Raw genomic sequence first — 26,345 nt, 5'->3', positions numbered from 1 at the left:
GTCTATAAATTGCTCATCATCTTGCATTAAGCTAATTAGAGAAACAATAATGGCTACTACTCCTGGATTTCTCACTGATTGGCCTTGGAAGCACCTCGGTAACTTCAAGGTATCAATCATAATTTATTTTTTTTGGTTATCATTATTTTCAATTATGAAACATATGAATTAAACTAATTGGGAGTGATGAGAATATATACTAACATGAATATTGGTTGTTTTTGTGATAATAAAAGTACGTGATTTTGGGTCCATGGATTTGTGAGAGTGTGTATTGTTTTGTAAGGAAAGAGGAATATGAGAGAGATTGGACAAACTTTCTCATATTGCCTTTTTTAGTATCAAGAATGGTTCACAATCAGGTGTGGATTAGCTTCTCCCGTTATCGAACTGCGAAAGGCAATAACCGCATTGTTGACAAAGGCATTGAATTTGATCAAGTTGACCGAGAAAACAACTGGGACGATCAGATTATATTGAGCGGGATTTTGTTATATGTTTTCAATACATTGACTTATGGAGCTTCAAATTTGGCATTATGGAGATCAGATGGTGTGTTGATATCAATATTCCTTCATGCGGGTCCTGTTGAATTTCTCTATTATTGGCTTCACAGAGCATTGCACCATCATTATCTCTATTCTCGCTATCATTCTCATCATCACTCTTCCATTGTTACCCAGCCCATCACATGTACGTATTGTATTCTAATAATATAAAATCTCTCTCTTTACCGTTTCACATATAACGTGTTGATAATGCATAAAACTTTCTTCTTTTGCAGCTGTGATTCATCCATTTGCTGAGCATATAGCATATTTCCTCCTATTTGCTATTCCAACCTTAACAACAGTGTTTACTGGGACTGCTTCTCTGGTTTCTCTCTTTGGATACATTACTTATATTGATCTCATGAATAACATGGGACACTGCAACTTTGAGTTCATTCCCAACTGGATTTTCTCCATATTTCCACCTCTCAAATACACTATGTATACACCCTCGTAAGTCACTTCTCCTTCACACCACTAATACAACCAGAGCGCGCAGATGGATCTTATATATTGCTTCAACAAAATTATATTCAATGGTTTCCAACACCATGCATAGAAAATATATATTATTTGCTAATTATTTATGTTACTTGGATCCTCAAATAAAACATCGTACATGTGTATTTTTATAGAAGTCTGATATTAACTGCTTATTTTATTGGAGGATTTGCGCTAGCAAGACATAAAATTAGATATTGTTAGAACAATCTATACAAAAATAAAAAGGGGTCAACGCCCATACAAGAGAAAGTCCCCTAATAAAAGAAGCAACATATTATTTACTTAGTTTATTCATCTCTAAGCATGTTAGCATCTTATAATTGACAACTGCATGCATTTTGACATTGAATTATCAGGTTTCACTCCTTGCATCATACTCAATTTCGTACAAATTATTCTCTATTTATGCCAATTTATGACTATATCTATGGGACGATGGACAAGTCTACTGATTCGTTATATGAAAAGTCACTAAAGAGACAAGAAGATGCACCTGATGTGGTACATTTGACACATTTGACTACCCCAGAATCCATCTACCATATCAGGCTAGGATTTTCGTCATTGGCTTCAATGCCTGAAAACCATAAATGGTACATCTGGTTCATGTGGCCACTGACTTTGTGGACTATGATCATCAATTGTATCTACGGACGCATTTTCATTTTGGAGAGAAATAGCTTCGAAAAATTTAATTTCCAATCTTGGGCCATACCAAGATACAATTTACAGGTTATGATAAGAAGATTTTCAACTTCAGATTCTTTTTTTTTCCTTTTAATATTAATTCATTAAAATTAAAATAGTGCTGAAAATTATTTTAATGTGCAGTACTTGTTGAAATGGCAATCACAAGCTATTAATAGCTTCATAGAGGATGCTATACTACGAGCAGAAGAAAAAGGTTCCAAGGTCTTGAGTCTTGGCCTTTTAAACCAGGCAAGTACTTAATTGGCGAGTCGGGTAATTTGTTAATTTCTATACAGGAATTGATGTCACGTAATTTGTAAATTTCTATACAGGAATTGATAGCGTAAAATTAATAAAGTGTGATCACACGAAAAAATAATCACGGGTAAGAGATATTAGTAACACGGAAAAAAAGACATGTTATGGTTTTTTTGTGCTTAATCTACAGGATGAGGAACTTAACAGAAATGGAGAAGTTTACATAGAAAGGCACCCTAAACTAAAGATGAAGGTGGTGGATGGAAGCAGCTTGGCAGTTGCTGTTGTGCTAAACAGCATTCCAAAAGGAACGACACAAGTTCTTCTCAGAGGAAATCTTACTAAAGTTGCCTTTTCTCTTGCCTCTGCTCTCTCCCAAAGGGGCATCCAGGTTTACTTACGCTTTTAACCATTTTCTCTTGCCATACTATAGAAATATACCCTTTAACTATTATTTATGCTTTTCAATTTTGAGTGTGTACAAGTAAACAATTAAACTTGCATTAAATTGAATAAGTAAACATATGTTTCCTATGTGACGTCCTACATGTATTATGTCACTTTTGTTTGGAGAACATAATGTTAACTGAGACCAAGTTAATCTTCAGATTGGATATGGCCAGGTTCACTTAAAAGCTCATGAGTTGGCTAACCAATTCTTGATTGAAGAATTTTTATATTGAGTTGGCTAACCAATTTTTGTATTCTATGATCTATAAAATGTTAATCAATCTTGCTTGATAATTTATACACTAATTCTTACTTATTTAGGAGATTAAATTATACATGAGTTGCTTTCCCAATTAAAATATTCTGTCCTTGTATCAATTCCTCATTTTTAGTTGATCTTCTTATTCTTAAAATTTCAGGTAGCTACTTTGTACAAAAGTGACTACGAGAAACTAAAACTTGCTACTACGAGTAATTTCGTGTTGTCAAACACATTCGATCAAAAGGTAAAATTTCCCTTTTCATTCTTCTTTCCATTTCTTCATCATGAGTTTGAAATCATAATTTAAGCAATAAAAAAGTAAAAATAATTTAGTTTAATCTTTTCTTATTTTATATATTAAAAATTGTTGGTAATAGATATGGGTAGTTGGAGATGGATTAACAGAAGAAGAACAAATGAAGGCAGGAAAAGGGACACATTTCTTCCCATTCTCACAGTTGCCTCCAAAGAAAGCTCGCCACGACTGCTTCTACCATCACCCTCCTGCAATGCTAGCTCCACCTTCTCTTCAAAACATGCATGCTTGTGAGGTTTGTCAACATTTATGTATTTATTCTTCTATATTACTCTCAGAGAAGGTAAACTGGTGGGTCGAGTAGGATATGGGTTCGTTAAAAATGTGAAAATAGAAATATGAATATTCATATTATCCCTTGCTTCTTATTTTGTAAAGAATAAGTAGTTCCACATTATAAGTTTTTTTTTTCTTATTATTTTATCCTTTTAGGCTGGGTTTGTAGGAAATAAAATATTTATTTTTTCTTTTTAATGTATTAATTCTTCTATATCACTCATAACATTTTAATAGGTTTGATTTTCTTCTTTTAAGTAATAATTTCAGGTATAGTTACTAACTATAACAATAAAATGAGATTACTATTGTCTTATGAATCTTTAGGGAAGGATCAATTTACAAGATGATATCTAAATCAGCTCGTTAAAGAGAGGCTGAAACCTTAGATTTCATTAAAAGAGAAAACTCTAATCTCTTCAGCTCTTCAAAGGGAGACTGAAACTGTAGAGTTCAAAGAGAAAACTCTAATCTCTTGTTTTTGCTAAAAAATGACGTACTTTTATTCATCAAAACCCCTTTAAATAGGAGTCTTATTACAACAATAGGAAGTCTAATTCTTATGAAAGTAGGAGACCTAAATCCTATTCCAAACTAAAAACTATAACTTAACCTAATCGGTATTAAATTATGAAACATAAAACCCTATTCTAGAATAATATATAAAGCTACTTAAATTATAAATAAAAATAAATAAATAAATCTACTCAAAAATATAATTAAATACTTAAATTAGTTGACTTCCTGGCATCCACAATATATTGTATATCAAGTAAAGATAAGATAACCAAACTATATATATGCATTTGTTAGAAAACAGAAGGTCAACTTTCTGACTGAAAAATATGAGGTAAAAGAAAATTAGACACCGAAAATTTTACATTCCGGGCCTTTATAGTTTCTGAACTATACACATAATTTAGTGTAAAAAATAAAAAAATTGTAATGTTACTCTTATAGTGGGTGAACTTTAGATACTTTAAACATTTTGTGACTAAACTATTACTACTATGATTATATGTGGACAGAATTGGCTTCCAAGAAGAGCAATGAGTGCGCCAAGAGTGGCAGGAATTGTGCATGCCTTAGAAGGATGGAATGTACATGAGTGTGGAGATAAGATGATTGATGTTCACCAGATTTGGGAAGCCAGCATCAACCATGGATTCAAACCTTTAGCTTTTGCTGAATGAGATTACAAATATATAATGCCCTTAATTAATTAGAAATCATCCAAAACTAAGACCTAAGGCCTTGTGTATTGCATATGTCTTTGGCCAATTATATTATTACACTATCAAATTTACTTTGACTACTCCTTTTTTATAGATCAAATTGGATGGTGATTTCGTGTTGAAAAGCATTTGTTGAATGTTGGCCTTAAAAAAATTTGGTTTATTGTTTGCCATAAATGAGCAAAGCATGTTAGTGTAATTTGAAGAGAATATATAATAGTGAATGAGGAAATTAACTAAGCAATATATATATATATATATATATATATAAGAAAATAAAATTAGATGCATCAAATCCCCTTGAACTTGGCAACAAAACTTACTTTAACATTTTAACTACACGGCCGTTTAAATATCCACTTAACAATGTATGCGACTAAAGTTTCGTTCCTGAAATACAGCTATCAAGAAGAAAAAATACCAAGCAAACAATGATATTTATATCTAAATTTGTGCGAAGGTTGCAATCTTTGTAAATCTTTTAAAAAAGAGATGTAATTCCCTGATTCTTCTCTTCACAATTGTTTTTTTTATTTGATGAAATACTTGTGGCTCAACACTTGGAGCGAAGACTTCATTGTATGTGGAAGACTTGCAGATCACCAGTGAAGAGCAAGGATTCTCTATGTATTTTTGTGTGTCCTTCTGATCTTATGAAGACCCCTTTATATAGGCGTGGGCTAGGGTTTTATGGGTATTTTGGTCCAAGTAATTTAGAGGACCTTGGGCTTGAAGAATGTGAGTTGGGCTCGCCTTGTCAACTTAATATGAATTTATCGATAAGACTACAATATCTACAAATGTTCCCTGCTTCAAGGCTTGTAGGGGTGCTCGATATGCCTAACTTGTAAAGACAAGACTTGGAGTAATTGTGAAGTAAATATTTTTTTTCACGTAGTTGATCTTTCAAGAAATATTTGAAACTTCATAATAAGTGACTACGCCGATACATTGAGGTTATTCAAATCAACATATACAAGAGTCTTTCTGACAACATTCTCTAATTTGTAAGAGATTACTTGACTTATAACTCATTTTTAATTTGAAGTGTTTTCAGCTCATGAAGACTTATCGCATGGTATTTCTTTGTAGCTTAATGATTTTGTTCATCAACTAAAAAAATTGTTGTTAATTCGATGAATGAGAGTTGCGTCTGCAAGCTTGATCTGGTGATATCCCACTTATAATTTCAACACAAATTTTAGGTGTCGCTTTTCTTGATGTTGAACGCCCTCACGGTAGGTCCTCCTTTGGTTTTGCGTGACCACTTGAACAAAATGTAAGGACTTAAAATCCTCATTTCGGTATGCAAACAAACGTGTATCTGTAGGAGGTGTTTTATTTATCAAACATCTTCATAGTTGCCATATTTTTTCGTGCAACTTGAAGTGAAAAGAAAAAACTTTTATAGTTGACATATGCAACTTGAAGTAAAAAAACATGTTGAAGCCCCGCTTTTCCTTCTTTTTTTTCTTAGACTTCCCATGTTGGTATCAAGAAAAGAAAACTTCACACATTATTAATTCTTTGGTTTTCTAGATTTTTCATATTTGATTTCAATGAAATTTCTATAACTCGACGCGACTCCTATGGAAATTTCCATAATTTGAATCCTATGAAAACTTACCATAATTTTCATAATTTGTAGGAACTAAACTTTTCATCATTATAATTTTTCATAATTAATAGGAATCAAATTGATGTCTCCATATTTTGAAATATATATATACCCACATTCCCTTGGTGATTGTATATCGATTTGTCGCATCTTCAAGTTCAATTGAGCCCCCCCTCCCAAGTACGTCCTTTTTCCAACTCTGATTTTCGTCACTTTTTCTTCAGCTTAGCACGACTGTGGTAGAAAATTCATATATCGTCTTAGGAATATCTAAATCGTGATCTGTTTAATTTTTCAGAAACTAGACTAATAGAGCTACAACATATCTGAAAATCATGATCAAAAAACTCCCGGGTTCTCTCAGGTGATTTTTTGAAATCAGCTTACAGTTCTAATGAACTGACTGCACCAGCTTTGTGCAGCTTCAAAAAAATCATATCTCAACGTAGGAATAACGAACTCACAAGTAGTTTGCGGTGTTGAAAGAAAACTGGTAGGGATACATCATATACGAACACCATGATTAGATTGAATCTGTACTCATTCAGTTTTCTATTCCAAATCAGCCTTCCGACAACCACAAACATTTGGGGTTAACGTATTTACTTCAGACATGTTCTTACGAATATGACCTTTTCCTTTTAATTAATTTAGTAGATTTTGGATAGAGCAATACAACTTTGATCCCGCAACACGATGCATTTCTGTGACCAAGATTGGGCGCATCCTCTTTTTGAAGTAGTGGGCAACCAACAAAATCTAAATGTCAAAGTCCTACTTTTGGAGGTTCAACCTTTGGCTATCGGCGCCTTCTCCCTTGTTAGTGGGACGTATGATGAATATCTTCTCCTTAAAGAATGGTAAAAAATCAATATCAAAGACACCATGAGAAACTTCTAGAGCAAGGCTACACGTATGAAAGTTCCTTTATTGAAATATGTTATTCATCATGACATATCATCTTCCAAATTTTCTCATCCTGATGGATGTTTAGCAATTGAAGTGTTTTCTCTTCTAATTTTAGCAATGTATGCTACACACTCCTAGTTACTGGAATGAGTAGAGGATGTGATGCACTGCTACAAGGAGACTTTGGATCTTATCAAGGTTTATGATGTTGTATATACTTCTTTGTTCACATATGACTATGACAACAACGTGCTCCATACTTTTTGTGAGCTTTAGTGTGTAACGACCCTAAAAATGAAATAGGAAGAACTAGAGCCTCACATGTGTATTGAAGTTGGTAACTTGATTAAATAATGTAAATCGGCTTTTTGAGTTTAGTTCAAAGAGATTTGGGGTCCGTAGATGCTGCCAGTTTTTGACATTTTAATTTTTAGTTGGGGCTTTGGGAATTAATTAGTTATTAGATTAAGGGCTTAGGGGGTCGGTTAGGAGTTAATTAAATGACTTATATAAAGTTTTAAGTCTTTTAACAAGTCATTTACTCTCTTTTCCCAAAATCAAAATCCCAAAGTCTTTCTTCCCTCTCTCTATATTTCTCTCTAACTCAAAGAAGAAGATGAAGTGGGAGATAGGGTTGAGAATTTCATGGTGTTTCTTCTTCAATTTTCGTGGGATTTATGAAGGTTAAGGTATGAGAATCCTTTATCCTTGATTCCTTTTCCATTCAAGGAGCCAAATCAAAGTGTTTTGAAAGCTCTTCAAAAACTCAATAAAGTCCTAATTTCGGTTCTAGCATGGGTTCTTGCATTAAATGATTTTTAATAATGATTTATGTTATTATTGATGTTTATTGATGGTTTTAAGAAAGAAAAGTCCATGAACCCATGTCTTTCCAAGTTTCCTAAATTTGGCTTATGAAGTGGGTTGACTGTTTATGATTGAATGATGATGGATAAATGCTTAGGTTGAGTTGAGTAGTTGATTTCTATTATTATCTATGTTTATCTATTGAGAGTTGTTGAAGAATTGAGGAATGGTGATTGTGGCTTTGGAAAAGGGTAAGTTGACCTAACTTCATTGTTAATGTAGAATTGATATAGAATTGTGATAGATTGATGTGTGATCCACTTATGGTGGAGATGTTTACTTATTGAATGTATTATGATTATGGCCTTGAAGGCATTATACGAGGAATTGAAGTGTTGACATGATATCATATATGTGAATGTGATGTAAATGATTTGAATGAGAATCTAATGAAGTAAAGGTAATCATGCTGTGAATATAAATGTGTTCATGGGATCCCAAGGTGAGCTTGAATAAAGTATTATTGTTTTGTGATTAAAAGTATGTTCTCTCTTAACACTTATGAATGAAGATGATGGAATGTGAAGTGCCTTATATTGTTGAATGTCATGTCTTGACTTGGTAGGCTTAGGTGCTCTTCTTGATAAATGAAAAGCTATGTTGAAAATAAATCGATAGGCTATGGCATTCCTTTCATATGTAAGTTATGCATATCTTGTTCTCTAGAACTTCGTTTACAATGAATAAATATGATTTGGAAAGCTAACTCGTATACCTACACTCTTATGTTTATGTAAAACTCTAATTTAACTGTTATGAACACAAAATATGGGACGCAACATAGGGCACGTTCTGCCCAGATTTCGGAAATTGTAATCCTGCATGATCAGCTGTAGTGTTTTGAATATATCTTTTTGTAAAAAATATATTTTGCGGTGATTCTTGTTTATTTGCAACCTTTAGAGATGTACCTACATCTTTCATGAAGGTTATAAAGTTTAGTTTTGCCGTTTTCCTTTGCAAATCTAACTTGCGACTTGAGGTATCAGGCTGGACAGATTCACTGTTTTGGGAGCATAGTTGTATTTGTACATGCTAGGCTTACTTGTGATGATGATCCTATTTTACGTCAACATTACTGAGCTAATAGAAGTTAAAAAAGTTATTTAATTGTATTTTTAAGGTTGTATATACTCTTGAACAAGTTGAGGACCTTGAAACGTTGGTTGGTCTACGGTCTGAACTCGCAAAATTGTGTTAGAATGGTTCTTTGCTAAAGCACTGAGTTTGTGTATAAACTTGTACTTGCACTCTTTTAACTGCAGAAATATTTGAAAGTTGATCTTGGTACCTTGGCTACCTCTTATCACTTTGCATTGTCATGTTGGTATCCTTTAAGACGTTAAAGACGCTCATGTAACTCGCCCACTTGTACGGACTGTTTGATCACCTGGCACTCTTGTTGGGACCTTGTCCTTCTTGTGGCTGTGACTTTGTCACTCTTGGCTTGCCTCTTGATTCGGATCACTTGCCATCTTGACTCTGGATTTTTAGTCCGTCTTATGAATGGAAGTTGTCCATTTTAAGTACAAATTAGAAAGCCATTTTTAATATGGTTCTTGGTTCTCTTGATTATTGGGCTTTGACCCTTCTTGATACCGGGCGTCGGGCCTTCTTGATACTTGCTTGTGCTTGGTGTGATGACATGATGTATATATTGGGCGAGCCTTGTTATTGAATCTCTTGGAAATTTGTGCTATGAGCATTCTTGACACTTGGATCTTTAAATGTAGAACTTGAAATCCTTAGTGTGAACTCTAGTTACTTGATAGGTTCTACAACGTGTAGATAGTAGTATGGGATGCTATCTACACATGGCATGCAGTAGGTTTTGAAGGTGCCAAAATGAGTTCCCTAAGTCTATATGACTATAGTGTGAAGTCCCCTAAATGCATGAATGTGTCTTAAATGACTTTAAAAAAGAATGTTGACTTATTTTCTAAATGATTTGTTGAATGAATAGCTTATGTTAATGAAGTGAGTTACTTAGTATGCTACCTTGAAGCATGATGGTTCTTGTCTATAGTAGCCTTGAGGAACACTTAGGTGGGTATGAAGAGGTTGTATGGGCGGCCACTTCATGTCTCAAGTGTGTCTTAGGGTAACTTTAGATAAGGGTTCTTGGATGATAAAATGAGTTACATGGTGAAAATGTTGAGTATGTCTATAATGTGGTTAATGTCTTATATGTTGGTTATGTTCTATAATATGTCTAATATGTCAATATTCATGAAGTTTTACTAAAATGGCATAGGGCATGACTTTCAACCAAATGTCCTTTTTAGCATGTTTTTGCATGGTTTCCATACTTAGTACTTAATTGTGCGAACCCCTTTCTTTTCCTTTTGACTAAAGTGTAGGGATTTTTGGAGATGTTGATATTCCATGGTTGATGGATAGGTTTCTAAGGTGTTTGAAGATGAAGACTTGGTGAGTCCTCATATATTCGAGGACAATAACCAACATGTTCCTTATGTCTTGTAGTTTTGTTATAGTTTTGAGTGGGCTTAGTCCCATTGTTGTATTCAAGTATTAGATGGTTTTGAGACATCTTGGATAAAGTCTCGAAAGTCTTCCGCTTGCTTTTTATTTAAAAGGTGTTCTTTCGATTGTAAAGGAAGCTTTAAATTTCTCCTCTATATTTTTTTTTTGTATCGTATTTTAATGAATGATCCATGAGGCTTGTATTTGACCTCTTCGAGATCGAATACGCCGGTTACGACTAGAGGGTGCTCTCGGATCGTGACATAGCGCCCATCTACCAACACCCTTTCTACATTCATCGGAGAAATGTCCATATCAATTTGGGAGTTACAAGCAGTTGGAGGTCCTCTATACAACGACACTTTTATGAAAAAGTCATTTCTCAGTGAAAGAATTGATGCAGATTGATACTCAAGGAGAATAGTTTCTTCCCAAAAATTATCCTTCTATAGATTAGTGAAAGGTGATCTCCATGAGGTGTCCATCCATGATTGGGTGAGGTTTTGGTTTAGAGGACCTAATAGATATGACGAGTGTCACGCCCCTTTTTCGCACGACGGATAGGATTTTTTCAATTTAAGTGACATTATTGAATAGGGATTATTTTATTTTTTCAGAGTTGCCACTTGGGATTGAGTTATGGTGTTCCAAGGTATTAGGCATCCCTCGAGTCCCGTGATTCTAGCACAGTCGCTTTTATTGACTTATATACTTACTTTAAAATATTTTTTGGATATATTATTTTCAGGCCATGACTTATTCGCATTCTATTGTTGAACTTTTATTTGGTCTCAACCTAGATGCGTAACCGCATTCTTGGTTTTGATATTCAATAGCTTCGAAGCATAGCTGCTTTATTCTCTCGAATGCGTTACGTAATATTCTATGTCTCACATCTTGTTTTAAATTAAATAAAATATCTGTTAGAATAATTTTACCAAGGTGTGTTACCAAATCCTTGAATTTCTTTTAAATGTTTAAAAAAAGATGTGTAACCACATTCTTAATCGAAATAATTTCCTTTTTAATGTGTCTAAAATTTTGTCTAACGTTAAAAAAAGATTTATTCCTTACAAAGACAAAATCAAATAAAGTAAAATAAATCTACACTTCTAGAATATAATATGAAATTTTGGATTATTTCTATATATATATATATATATTTATTACTTTACAAGTTAATGTCGAAATTAGACATCAACTTTTCTAATTTCATAAAATAATAATGAATGGTTAAAATAAATCTCATTTTTTGTTTGATAAAATAATATAAAAATAATTTATTTACTTTTGAGCCTAACAATCTTTACTTTTTCATTATTGCATCTCACTCAAACAAGAATAACACGATGACCTGCTCAGTTTTAAGAGATCACCACTAACAAATAAAATTAAGTAAATAAAATAATCACCAATTAAAGCTACCTTCATTCATTATACAAAAATATAACACTTAACCCATTCTTCATTTCAATCAAATTATGAATAAAATAAAAATATAAGAAAAATTATCATAGAATTACATCAAATTCCATAAACAAATTAAAGAGATAAGGTATAGTTGAACCTTAAAAGAAAAGAATAAGTACCGTAAAATCTTGACCGAACCACGATTAGAATGTTCACAATTTTCGATGTGAATGTGTGTTGTGTTTATATAAAAGTAATGAAAAAAGAAAATAAAGAGATGAATATATTTGTGGATATGTTACCGATTGTTTTTTTCAAAAGGTGTGTGTATTTGGGGAGAAAAGAATGTTTTTTTTTTCTGTGTGTTGCTTTTCTTGGTATTGCTGGTCGTATTTTGGAGTGTTGTTGGTGTGTACATTGTGTTTAGGAGTAGTGTATGTGTGTGTTTAGGATAGTTTTTGGATTGTTTTTTTTGTTGTTGCTATATAGGGTGTGTTGCTAATTAGTAGTAGTGTGTGGTACGTGTGTGTGTTGTAGTGGTGTATATAGTGTAGGGGTGGGTTGATGTGCTGTGGGTGTAAGTGGGGAGTGTACGAGAGGTATCGGATATGGGGGAGTGGGGAGTGGAAGAGAGGTTTAAGGGGTGGGTAATGGGTAGTTTAGGTTATTTTTTATTTTATTTTATAAATTACATATATATAAAATCAAATTAATTATTTTGAACTAGAAATTTAAATAACCAATTTGAAAAAGATAATTAAGAAATACTAGCTTATTTATTAATCTAAATTAAAAGAACACACATATTTTTGTAAATTTTCATTTCTTTTTTAAAAACTGAAAATAAATTTTTATCTAAAACGTGATTCTATTTTTGTTGTTTTCAAATCTTTTAAATAAAGTTAATAAAATAAGGTAGAAGTCAAAATATTTAATTTATATTTTTATAAAATATTTAAGCTGTAAAAAGGGTGTAAAACTTAAGTTCGGTAAAAAATTACGTGTCTACAACGAGCCTCCGTAAAAGGTGTCAATGGTATGAGCCACAAAGCCAAGATTGAACCATTATCCTTATGGACATGTTGATTTGGACTTCTTACCGCAAACTGACGAGGAGAATGCCTCCTTTGTTGAGCTAGATGTAGAAGAATCACTTAGAGATGAGACTAATTTCATAGGCTTCTTTACTCGTTGGCTTTGCAAATACGTGCTTCTGAACAAGAAAGTCAACTATGTGCCTGCTAGCGTTTTTAAAGTTGTGAGCTTCACTACTAAGAAACTATGAAAAAAGACGGAAAAAAGCGACGGACTGCATCAATTTTTGGTCAAAATCGATGGAAAAGCAAGGTAGTCCAGTTCATTGCTTTTTTTCTTGATGTTTTTCAAAAAGCGACGGACAGCGTCACAAAAAAGCGACGGACAATATCCTTTTTGTTTTTTCTTTAAATTTACTTTCTTGAATAATAAGACACCGCTCGTCACTTTTATTGATTTTGAATTATTTTTAAATTCTAAAAAGCGACGAACAAAACGACTTTGTCCGTAGCTTTTTTTTGATTTTTTTTTTAAATGCAGAAAATTGACAGACAAAGAGAGACCGTCCATCACTTTTCTAGAATTTTACTTTTTTAAAAATGTAGAAAAGTGACATAGTCCTTCCCTTTTCTAGAATTCTTCTTTTTTTAAAGAAAAAAAACTATTGAAAAGCAACGAACAAAACCTTCCTGTCCATCGCCTTTTCTGTAATTTTTTTGACAACATAAACTGTCATCTTCTGCTGCCCACCTGTAAATTCAATTCAGCCTATTCATATATATCATACAACAAACATACTACACAAAATATATAATAACAAACTTAATTAAACCATAAAAAATAATTGAATCACAATTTAAAGAATCATAAAGTTTTTCAAAATTTATTTTAAAAATCTAAAATGTTCATAAATTAGGGATGCAAGCTAAGGGCTGGAATATATGTATTCATCCACATCAGTACTGTCATCGGTGTCCTCAGTATAAGATGATGTAGTAGGCCGATGAGCGAAGCTGAATACTAGTTCTTTGATTTACTGAACGGTCTCATTCATGCTTTGTTGTTCAACAATCTTTTTTAGAGCAGACTCTGAAAATGCTTCTGTAAGCTTTTCTATTTGATACGACATATCAACTATATGAACATCATCAAGTGTCTCAGCTTGATGTGACAATTCAATACCTTCGTAACCTGTCTGAAGTCGTTGTACATCATTCCGAGAGCCTAGACCATAGATTCTTTTCTTGCGTGTCCTCCTACCACTTTTTTTTTGTCCAAATTTGCGTGGACACTTCAGACGTGATCTAGAGCGAATTGTCTATATTCTCATGCACCTACTGCTGATACGTCCCTACATATTAAAAATAAAAATTAGCATCAGAAAAAAATAAAAAAAATAAAAAAAATATAAAAAAATAATAAATAAATAAATATATATATATATATTATATTCTGATTGGGTTGGTGTTCCGATAGGCGAGAGGTGTGAAGCCAGATCATACTAAAGACAATGAAGTTTTTTGGTAAATGATGGATTTTCAAAAAATAAGTAAAGCAGAATAAAAGACAGTCCTATATTGAAAAGGATGAGCTTTTTCTCGAAGAAATATTCGCGCCCAACTGCTTAAATATCAATCGGAAAGAAGCAACTGCAAATGCTATCAGTGGTTCTTCCTTCCTATCCCATCTGTCTATAAGAGTTGCTTGATTCACCCCCATCTTTAATAGGACTGGACTAAGTTCGGGCAGATCTCCATCCCATTTTACGGATGCATCGCATTGAGAATTGACTCGTCGAATTAACAACTTAGACGGAGTGTGTGTGTGTGTATATATATATATATATATATATATATATTGTCTTACAAATTTTTGTTCGACCCTTTCCTCCATCCACACATTCGGAACAACTCATTTAATTTCTTCTTCACATGAGTCCTCTTGAAAATCTCCACTTTAAGGGGAGTGTGATAACGCTCAAACGTACTCTTCAAAGACAATTAAAAGAGACAACGGTCCTCGTCAATAAAAAATACCCAACTAAGAGTCGGGGTCGAATTCCACGGAAAAAGGTATATCGTAGAAAATTCTATCAAGAAAATAGATTGTAAAATTATTCATTTGTAGTAGTAAAATAAGTGGGTGGATGATTCACCAATTTAATAAAAGGGTTTGGTTATCAATGGTCACAAATACACTATAAATTCAGAAAATCTAAGAAGTAACACGCAATCTAGGGGTGCAGGGATTGGAAATCAATGTCACATAGGGATAATTGTATTGCTCTATGGTGATGAACATTCATGAATATGCTGGGTCATCTTCAATAACACCAATATTCTTTCGATCTCATAGCATCCTTGCATATAATCTCCTTTCGGTCTCATCTATATGCTATACTAAACAACCCAATACCTCACTCTATTCTTTCTTTCGATGTAGAAATAGGGCAAATAGATCTGACCCATAACCTCTATTTTAAATCAAGTTACAAACATTAACCCTAAATTGCTAGTATCAGACTAAGTACTTGTTGACACCCAATTTTGTCCCTCTTTTTTTCAAATTTATTTTCTTGAGCTTCTAAAATTACTAATATGTCGAATATTTTATACTTTACAACTATTTGTGATTTATTACTAATGTTATCCTAATTTTCTATTAGACATTATTAAGACTATTACTTTAACCTTTATTATTTTTATTATCCTTTTATTATTATTGTTATTATTGTTTTTTAAAATTACAGATTTTTCTTATCAACATATATTACTATTACTTATTGTCGTCTTTCTTTAAAATGATTGTCGTTACTTTATTTCAAGTTTCTTATGTATTAATTTTTTTGTATTATATATATTGCGCTAGTTATTATATAAGAAGCTCAAAGGAAACTAATTTGAAGAAGGAAAGACTACAAAATTCGGCCAAATAATAGCCCAAACAAAGTGCAATTCATCTCAATTAATTCAGCCCATTTGAAATCCAAAAGGCAGTCCAATAGGCCCATACGTTTCAGCTAAGTTCCCTAAACATAATCCAAATTTGCAGCCCTAATCTGAAATTGATAAGCGCCGCTAGACATCTCTTTCTCTTTCAAGCAAAATTCTAAATCGCTTCAACCATGACAAAATTTCTTCAACATTTTCGTGCAAGTTTTCTACACCTACTTTAACATATCATCAAGATGTGCATAAGTCCAATACACAACAGAGACGACTTCAGAAAAGTGATCACCATTTCGAGCATAAATCTAAAAGTATCACGTGAAGGCCATGTCCATCCAAGAACACAACGTTCAAATTTAAAATTCATCTTTTTCAACTCAAAATCCTGACCAAAAAAAGGAGTTGGAGCTTAAAATTTTTATATAAAAACAAGGCCTGTTAACCATGAATAGGGGACGAGTTTCGACTTGCAAAATAAATCACGAAAAAGACTTGAACACTCGAGGAACACCACTCTTTTACATTTCAATATGTTCTACTTTACTTTCTGTTTTGCCTGATTTTGTTGGAGGAAAGAGCGAAGATCCTTGATTGAAGACGACTCAGTTTACTGCCCCAAAACAGGTGATTACCATTCTCTTTTGTTTTTTTATCTATTCGAAGTAACCTTGATATTTCGTTTAGCTTTCTTTTTAATCTTGTGTTTAAATGCTATGATATAGCTACTGCTTCTGTATCTCTTTATTTGTTTCCTACCATATTTTTTTAGTATGAAATCCTTCTTTTGTCTAAAATATTTGTTGGTGATGGACTATGTATTCATCATAGTTTATTTTTAATAGCTAATTGTCATAGATTGAGAAATTGTGTTTTAAGTTCATATAGAACATTTCCAGTTGAGTATAAAGTATATAGTAGTTTTATGCTTTTAGCCATATTTAAGTTGGGTTATTAAGCCTCCAAGGCCTAGCTCAAGTGGCAAAAGGTGGAGGATTTGTGGCTTAGGTAGCAGGTTCATGCCCCATACTATGCAAAGCGAAGCCCGGTATTTAAGTGGAGAAGGGTAGGGGGGCATTATCCATCGAGTTTAGAAGACTGTGATTGGTCCAAAGAGCGGATCACAGACGATTTCTCGATTATAAAAAAAAAATGTTGGCTTATTAACTTGTGAACAAATCATGTTGGCAACTGTAATTTTCTTTTTCTTTTACATTTACGGAAAGTTTGGACAAACATGTCATCCTAATCATCTTTAGTGCTAGCATAATAAAATTTCTAAAGAATACATTAGTTTCTACTTAGAGTCTTTCTTTGAGTTTGCTTTATAAAAATAGAATGAACTAAAAATATTACGACTACTACTACTATTACTATTTTTATTTTAGTTTGAATTGACAGTCATAAGTTCACTTAAATTGCTTAGCTAACCTATGTCTTTGTCTATTTTTTCACATGAACATTGGAGGATATGGAGTTTCGAGGGAGACTCCCATCTCTGCTCATAACAAATTGGGTCACCCGATGCATACTTCCCCATTTCAACGTTCTTTTTAGTGAGTAGAAATGCCTTAATATTGGAGTCATTTGATTTTCTTTAAGCTCACTTGTTTGGAATGTTGGAATTGTTTATTCTGCTCCAGTCCTTCCCATATATTTTATTTGTTACTTGATTTGTTTTTGGTAGTAGTTCAATACATGCTTCATGTGATCACTAAGGTATAAGCATCTAATTGGCTTCAAACTTACACCACTTCTTAAGTCTTTAAAGATCTTTTTTTTTGTGTCTAAAGTAAAGGTTTCCCTTTTTGCTTATATACCCTTTTGAAGGTTGGTTTATTAGTTATTTTTTAGTTTGCTAATGTAATCTAGTTAGTGGGACTTTGCCTATTTCTAAAATTTTAAACTTAAAATTTATCCACGCTCATTTTTTTAATTATTTCGTGAACTCTAATCACCTAGTTTTTGACTAACTCATAGCCTAATTAATTAATTTAAGTTCGATCGGTTAACCATTTTTAATGGATCTTAAAGGATGCCTTACCCCTTCCCTCTAGATTAGTTGAACCCTTACCTAGAATCTCATGTTTAGTCAGACCTTAAAATGGAGTTAACTTAGACATGAATTTAATCAATTTTAAGTGCCCTAATTCACCGTAAATAATTAGGTGGCGACTTCTTAAATAGTTAATTAATTTAGGAATCATCAAATGTTGTACACTATTTGACCCGATTAAAATGGGGTGTAATAACTTGGTGACTTCACTGGGGACTTTTTAGGTTCTAACCATAGCGGACTTAGTTTAATTAGGCTTTATGTGCTTACTTTAATTACTTTACATGTTATACTTGTTTTTACATGCTAATCAATTGTTAGTTTGACATAAATTATTTTAATAGCTTGGCAATTATTTGTTTACTAAAACTTATTTTTCCTTGTTATACATTGTTTGTTTGCTATAAATGGTTTATGTGTTACTATATTTCTTAATTGTCATTCCGTTCATATTTCTCCACTTTTTGGAAATTCACACTATCACACGTACATGCGTGGTGTGTTTTGCGCACCCATAATTTTTTTTCAAAATCCAAAATTTAGGAGAGTTTGCCTATGCGCGCAGTGTTCAGATATTTTTCTATGTGACTGCGTAGCCTTCTCACTCGAGTAGTTCACTCGGGATCCTTGTGTCTAGTAAATCCGCTCCTAGTTTATCTAGAATAGAGCTAAACCAACAAACTTTATAAGGAACATACATCATTTCATGACCTAAGAGGCTTTATACCCTTAGTGTATTAAGTCCATTAGTTGACTTTACCTTAAATATTCAAGTGGGTTTCCAACCCCAAGTGACGACCTATCATTATTTATGTGCATATTTGAGGAATATTTATGCCTAAATATGGACCATTTGCTCTAATTAATTAAACTTTAGGGGGTGGTATGGCTAAACTTCCATGACAGGTACGAAGACTTGACGTTGGAGTAGAAGAAGTGGCGATATCACCAAAAGGAACCAAGAAGGACAGACAGAATAAAATTTCTTTTACTTTATTTTAAAAGTACTTTATGTTGTATTCATTCAACATGTAATACATTTTTCACTACTTTTGTACCTTATTTTGAAAAAAATTGTTTAATTAATCAAGAGTAATGAGATGACATATTATGGAAAATATATTCCTCAGATTTACGTTAGGCCTACCTCTGGCACAAAGAGGTCACAAGCATATTAAGACACACTTACATGCTATCTTTACAATATATTTGACTTTAGATGACTTGTTTACATGTTATTCTTACAACTTATTTGACTCTACTTGATGGCTTGCACGCTATGTGATTTATTTGAATTTCGTGGGCATATCTTTACTTTTTCATTTAAAACTAACATTATTTGCATTTTATTTTCTATCTTTTATTTTTCTTCCCAACCAAAAGTTGATTTGTATTGACAATTGAGCTGGCTGACCATCCTTACTTCACAAGGTCCAAATCATCGACATTACCTCGACGTAATTGGGATATTCAAGGAAGAAAAATCACTATGACTAATCCAACTGTGTCTGATCCAATTGGTCCAAGACATATCATGGATTCTAATGACTCTCTCGATACTTCCGAAGATTGAACTACTATTCAACATGATGAACACATCGCCCGCCTGACTCAAGAGATTGAAGATCTATGTAGTGAACTAACTCGGGTTAGGGACTTCACCAATTTATCCAATTTATCCATCACACTCCAAAGTCCACTTCCTGAACCTAGAAGTACCGCACTAAACCCACCTCTTTTTCCATCACTTGATTTACCAGTTCCTGAACACTTTCCTCCACAGCAACCTCGACCCACCAACAATAACCTTTCTCCAACAACTCTCGCAAATCCACCAAATTTTCCACCCATATACACTCATCCACAAAGTCAACCACTTACGTACACTACCTATGTTACTCCTCCTAATCCACCACATGTCAACCCATAAAAGCAATCTCCAACTCATACTCCTTACAGTTCTCTACCCATTAACACCTATCCACTGCCTACAAATACTCCTGTAAACCCATCGAATCAACCAACTCCAATGCAACCCAGCATATACAAGGGGCACATGTGGCCACGCCTTTTGCGCAACATGTTTCTCTGGTATATGCAATGGAAACTCAAACCTATACCAATCCAATATCGGTCAAGTTTCAAGCCGAGGTAGATAAATATGAGGAAATGGAGAAGGATATCAAGGCAAAGGTTGATAATGTGTTAGTTAGAGAGATTCGTGATCTTAAGGAAGCAATGAGAAATTTCCAAACTACCAGGGGAAAAAAAAGGTTAGAATATGAGGATTTGTGTGTGCAACCCGACATTGACTTGCCTGTAGGATACGAACCACCGAAGTTTGATATATTCAATGGAATCGGTGACCCACACACACATTTAAGGGCATATTGTGACAAACTAGTAGGAGTGGGGAGAGACGAGAGGGTTAGAATGAAGATATTCATAAGAAGTTTATCTGGTGAAGCTCTTCCTTGGTATACACAACAAGATCTCCATAAATGACGTGGTTGGAGTGATATGGCACAAGACTTTATGGATCGATTCAAGTTCAATACCGATATCACACTAGATAAGTTCTACCTGACTAAGTTAAAGAAGAAGTCAACTGAGACATTTCGTGAGTATACTCTACGTTGAAGGTCAGAAGTAGCTAGAGTCCAACCAACGATGAGTGAAAGTGAAATGATTCTACCTTCATTGAATGTCAAAATAGTAGTCTTTACTATGAGAATATGATAATCATGATGGGACAAAAGTTCACAAAAATCATTAGAATGGGTGAGATCTTGGAAGAAGGAATCAAATCAGGAAAATCTAAGACTTTATAGCCTTGCAAGCTGAAAGCAAAGTGATTCAATATGGTTTTATCAATGTGAACAAAAAGAAGAAAGAAGATGTATTTGCTGTCATGATCGATAAGGACGCATGTCAGGTCAAGTTCCTCCCTACCTAAATCAACCACATCAATCCATTTACCCTTACCAATATGGTGAAGCCTCACAGACTATCTACCATCCTCCATAAACTCCTTACCATGTCTACAACACCCATGCAAACTACTATCAATCTTGAATGCCTACTTACCATAAACCACATCCGTATCAACCCGTCCAGGCTTTAACTTTTCAAAATTGACCACATGCTGCACCTAGAACTCGTCCAAATAAATCAAAACCACTAGCAACTATACCAAAATAAATGAACCATTGGCTCAGTTGTTTGAGAGGTTGAAACCTGCATGTATGATACAACCAATTGGAGGGGAAATTCCTGATCCTATTCCAAAATGGTTTGATGGTTCCAAGCATTGTGCCTATCATTTTGGAGTTTTTGGGCACGACACCGAAGATTACTATGGTCTCAAAAACAGGATTGAAGATTTGATCAAAGAAGGAGCAATCCAACTTACTAGACCTCATTCCAATGTGAACAATCCTTTGCCTAAACATGAGAATGTTAATGTGAACATGATAACTATAGAGGAAAATCTGGTTGTGAAAGGAAGACTTATTTCAATTGGAAAGGTGAAAACGAACACTTTATCATCATTTGATGCTCCTGCCGTGACAACCGAAGGACAAGAAACAATAGAGGTCATTGCTACAACTACTTTCATGCCTCTCTACAACACCGAGATGCTGACCATTTGGGGTGCTGAACCAAGGAGACTTTGAAGAATAGGACTTGTACTCCAGTTCTGGTTGCAAGAATTCTCGGTAGATTGAACAAGTAGTAACACTTTTGAAATAGCACGATTTTAAAAACTGAGGCTTAAATCATGCCTTAAAACTTTTTGTTGTTTTGCCTCATTTTTTTTTTGAAAGTTTGATTGAAAAATCTTTGAATGCATTTCCTATTTTCTTAATTGTCTCTTACTTATTACTTTCAAATATTTTTTTAATATTAATTTTTAAATTTGCCAATTTTATGATTATGACATAATGAAACAAATTAGAAAAGTTTGACGCCAAGCAAGATTTTTGAAGGAGGTGAAGATAACCTACAGTTGAACAATCGACCAAGAAACATGACAACATGACAATATTCGAGCATGATGTTTTTCTCATTCAAGTGAAGTAAAAAAACTAGACCAAAGGGTGACTTTAGATAGATTTTTTCTGAATGTAACTTCCACTTTTCATGTATTACGAACTACGTTCTGACCTGATTCTTTTGGTAGGTTACGTCGGCAGCCCACATAGGGTTCGGTTTTACTATAGAGAATTTCTAAAAAAAATTTATTTTTGTAATAGGAAAACTATTCCTGACCTGATTCCTTTGGTAGGATACATAGGACACCCACTTATGATTCAGTCACATTAGGGCACATTTTTTTACTATTTATGTAATTTGAACTACACATGACCTGATTTTCTTGGTGGAGTATGTAGTCAATCCAAATCAGATTCGGTCTCTTTATTACAAAAACTCCAATCATTTCTATGTACTTTGAACTACTTTTTGACCTGATTCTCTTGGCGAGATACCTAGGCATCCTATATAAGGTTCGGTCTCAACATAACATAAATTTAGTATACTTCTCTGAAATCGACACTTGGTAGATTTTGGAAGACATGGTGAAGGAATGACTGAACATTGTCAAGCTATAGGCTGCTACCTGATAAGAAGTAACAGACAAAAGACGTTCATTTTGTTTCAAATTGTCACAATCTGAGAATTGGTAGAATTATTTTTCTTAGAACTTATAAACATATACTTGCATATTTCTCTACACACTAAAAAATGTCTCTTTCAAATGATAATTTTTATTATTTTATAAAAAAATAATATACTTTTAGTGTTCATCTACCAAGTCTCAAAAGGAGATCACAAGGTCTGAACAAACAAGATGGATGGAAGGCCAACAAAGTCAAGTTTTGAGTCAGCGCTAATCAACACCCCCCTCCCAACTAAGAATTTTTCCTTGAGTGCAGGAATGACAAAGATACAAGATGTCAATATTGAATTACAACAAAGGCATCATTTGCCTCCAGGGCCTCGCCTTAATAAGACAAACAACTCCACTTTTCACTTTATCTCTAACGTTATTTCTTTTATTCCATCATGCGTTTATATCCTTATTAACATCTTTTTACAGGTGACGTTACTTTGAAATTTATTGAATAAAAATCAAGTTCGTTAGAGGCGACATTCAATCAATTACAACTATCGGCATCAACAATTATTTTTTGATTTATTAAATACCTTTATGATTTACCTTATCCACTTTAATGACTTTATTTGAATTTTACAGGAACCAACATTAAGCTTTCAAAGACAACTGAAGGCATCATCCAAGATCTCACTGCCATTAGCCTGTAACACCCCGGAAATCTAATGACCTAAGCTAGAGCCTAACATGTAGTCTAGTGTCCTAAATGAGTTAAACGTAAAGATTAAAGTCCTAAAATGACCTCCCTAACTTAGTACTAATGTTTTAGGACCTACACGTCAAGGCACAACCCCCAAGGATCCCCCAAGGGTCCTTGAGGAGGACCCAAGTGAAGGCTCGAAAAGCTGTCGAATGACAGCACCACCTACGGATGGGCACCCACGCCTCGTAGGTCGAGGTCGTGGGTCGAGACTTAGTCTCTCCACCATTGCCTTGATCTTTCCCCTCTCTGAAGCAAACCACGATTGTGTCGAACGTGGCGTCACCCCACCACGGACCGTAGGTGGGGCAGTCCTAGGTCACACCTGGAGACACTTAGTCTCGGCCAACTTAGGGGCAAAAATGTAAAATCCTAATTAATTAATTAAGGGTAAGGAAAATTTTTATTAGTTATTTTAGACATATTTAAGTACTTTTAACTATTAACCAACTCTTTTAACTCATAACCCACAAGACTCAAAACATAACCACCTCTCATCTCTCAGAATGTTCTCTCTCTAGACTCCATTGAAGAACATCAACAAGGTCAAGATAGGGGTTCAAGATCCATCCTTTTCACTCCAATTTTGTGAGGAAAATATCAATCAAGGTATAGGAGACTTGATTCATGGAAAAATTTTCTCCAAGAAGCCCCTTCAACTCTTTAATTTCAAATTCATAAAACTAGGGTTTTCAATCTAGTCATGGGTTCTTCCTAAAAACGATTTTATTATGTTAATTGTCTTATATTATGGATGATTTGATGTTTAATGGTGATTTTTATTGTGAAATACCCCATGAACCCATGAATTACCCCATGACCCAAATTTCATGAATTGTGATGGGTGTATTGATGCAAGATGAATACTATGAATGGTATCTATGATGTTTTAGTTATTGAATCTTGTTTTATTCATTCCTAGTCTAGTAATTCTAGGTTTAATTGTGAGACATGATTCATGACCCTTAAGGGGGGTAAATCGCTAGGGTTTATACATGTTGATGAATGTTATGTATGGACTCATGATTCACTTAGAAAGTGAAGATCCTATGACTATTGTGTAAATTAAGGTATTGTTGAAAGACCATTCTTCCCTTACCCTTACATTTTATTATGTATGAATTGTCTAGGATGATGATAATGCTGTTGTGTTGATTGAAAGGCTATTCTCATTAAACATTATGAACAATAATGTGAAAGATTTACTCACATGTTAATGATGATTCTAAGGTTGAAAGTTAGTTCTCACTTTATAGAATCTATGAGTTATTTTATGGGTTGTATTGAATGAAGGGCAAAGTATTCCTTCACACATGTAAATGAAATTCAAGATTTGTATAATTTGGGAAATATTGCTTAGCACCGAGTGGATATGGTTAATGAGGTAGAGGCCCTCCCATCAGTACAATAGGCAGGGTCATCTAGATTATTCTCATGAGATGGAAGCTCCTCCGCCAATACAATAGGTCGGGTTTCTAGAAACAATCTCCCTATCCCATAACTATGTGCCCACATAGGTCTTTAGCTAGTGGATCCACCTAAAAGCTAAACAGGTTAGTTCTACCTTAGGCAAGTAGGACACCTTCTTTCGGTGTAGGGTTACATGACACCGGATTCCATGTCGCTCACATGTTCTATGTCGGTTATGACTATTCTTCCCTATATGATAAGATAATGAATAAGACATGAACTATACTATGACTTCTTGGTGAGTTTTAATTAGTAGGAGTGGGGGTATGGGACTGAACTTTTACATTGCATAAGTGGTCTTAGCAGGATGTTATGGGATGGTTTCTTTACGTTATGATAAGACATAAATGTATGCATGTATGTTGAATGGATAGTTTCCATGAATGACTTTCCTTATGTTCAAGTAATGTACATGACTATTTCCTTATTTATGACTATTGATCATAATGAGTTCTAAAGATGATATGTATGACTAAGGTAGCTTCCAATGAGTACTTAGTTTGGTTGGTATTATGGGATGCTAACCATACGTTGCACAAGTGTTCCTTAGGGGATGCTATGGTAATGGTTTCACTATGTTATGACTATAAATGTGATTATGGCTTGTCTTCTACATTGAAAGTGCATGTTGGTTTCCAAACTTGACAAATGCATACTTTTAAACTAAAATGTCCTTTTTATCATATTTCAAGGATTTTTATGCATTCTTCCATACTTAGTACTTTATGTGCTAACTCATTTCTTCTACATCTACTATGAGTGTAGGTTCTGATCGTTGAGACGTACTTCTACTTCCTTCAAGAGATGCTTGGGTTGACTGTTTCCTAGGCTTGGTTAGTCCTCAAGTTCGAGAACAAGATGTTATCATTTCCTAGTTTCTATTGTATTTTCTACTTTTGAGACTATATTTATGTAAAGAGCTTTTGACCCTATTTGTACTCCCTGGTGATTGAGACAAGTCTAGATTCGTATTTTCGTTTAGGACAAAGAAGTTAGACTTTGATTGTAAAAGTTTTAAATTTTCCACATCATTCGTATGGCTTTATGTGTATGATCATGCTAAGGACTTGTATGCGACCCCTTCGGGGTCAAATAGCCCGTGTTACGTCTAGGGGATACCCCTGGGTCGTGACATAGCCACACAACTTTATTTTCTCACTTATCTTTATTTTATTTTACTTTATCATGACTTTATTATAATTTTACTCTACAATTTTACAATTTCACAAAATTGACATCTAACCCCAAAACAACTGGAGGCGTCATTACAATTAGTCACCGAAGACAATCGGAGGACATGAGTTCATCCACCCTAAAATAGGACATATCGAGTTCGTCCACCCTAATATAGGACATAGATTCGTCCACCCAAGACTAGGACACGTGTCCATCCACCCTAAAATAGGATACATGGGTTTGTCCACCCTAAAATAGGACAAGAAAGGTCCATCCACCCTAAAATAGGATATACACACATTCGGGTTCATCCACCCTAAAATAGGATACACACATATTAAACTCATACGTTATGACGTCATTAACAACTTTTTTTTACCAACATCATTTATCATTAAGACCCCGAAGACAGACGGAGACCTCATTCATCATTCAAGTCCCCGAAGACAACCGGTGAC

The 26,345-nt window shown here is 34.0% G+C and overlaps 2 protein-coding genes across 3 annotated transcripts in view; one reads left to right on the top strand and one right to left on the bottom strand.

Annotated features, from left to right (window-relative positions):
* Window positions 1–26,345, bottom strand: part of LOC125816838 (chromatin remodeling protein EBS-like) — a 950,056-nt gene that overhangs the window by 351,472 nt on the left and 572,239 nt on the right. The window lies entirely within an intron of this gene.
* On the top strand, window positions 50–4,500 carry LOC125817131 (very-long-chain aldehyde decarbonylase CER1-like). The gene is made up of 9 exons (XM_049496701.1): window positions 50–109; window positions 237–693; window positions 785–1,004; window positions 1,412–1,787; window positions 1,887–1,994; window positions 2,194–2,394; window positions 2,873–2,959; window positions 3,093–3,266; window positions 4,336–4,500. The coding sequence occupies exons 1-9, from the start codon at window positions 50–52 to the stop codon at window positions 4,498–4,500; spliced, it is 1,848 nt and encodes a 615-aa protein (XP_049352658.1).

The sequence above is a fragment of the Solanum verrucosum genome, unplaced genomic scaffold (assembly GCF_900185275.1).
Source record: "Solanum verrucosum unplaced genomic scaffold, falcon-dt-bn FXZP01000084.1, whole genome shotgun sequence".
Taxonomy (NCBI): domain Eukaryota; kingdom Viridiplantae; phylum Streptophyta; class Magnoliopsida; order Solanales; family Solanaceae; genus Solanum; species Solanum verrucosum.
The sequence above is the reverse complement of the archived record's forward strand: the minus strand, read 5'-3'. Positions and strand labels throughout refer to the sequence as shown.

Coding starts and splice junctions, on each gene's coding strand:
- LOC125817131 (XM_049496701.1), top strand. CDS start 50: ATGGCTACTACTCCTGGATTTCTCACTGATTGGCCTTGGAAGCACCTC. Junction 694..784: donor TGTTACCCAGCCCATCACAT/GTACGTATTGTA, acceptor CTTCTTTTGCAG/CTGTGATTCATCCATTTGCT. Junction 2,960..3,092: donor CAAACACATTCGATCAAAAG/GTAAAATTTCCC, acceptor TGTTGGTAATAG/ATATGGGTAGTTGGAGATGG.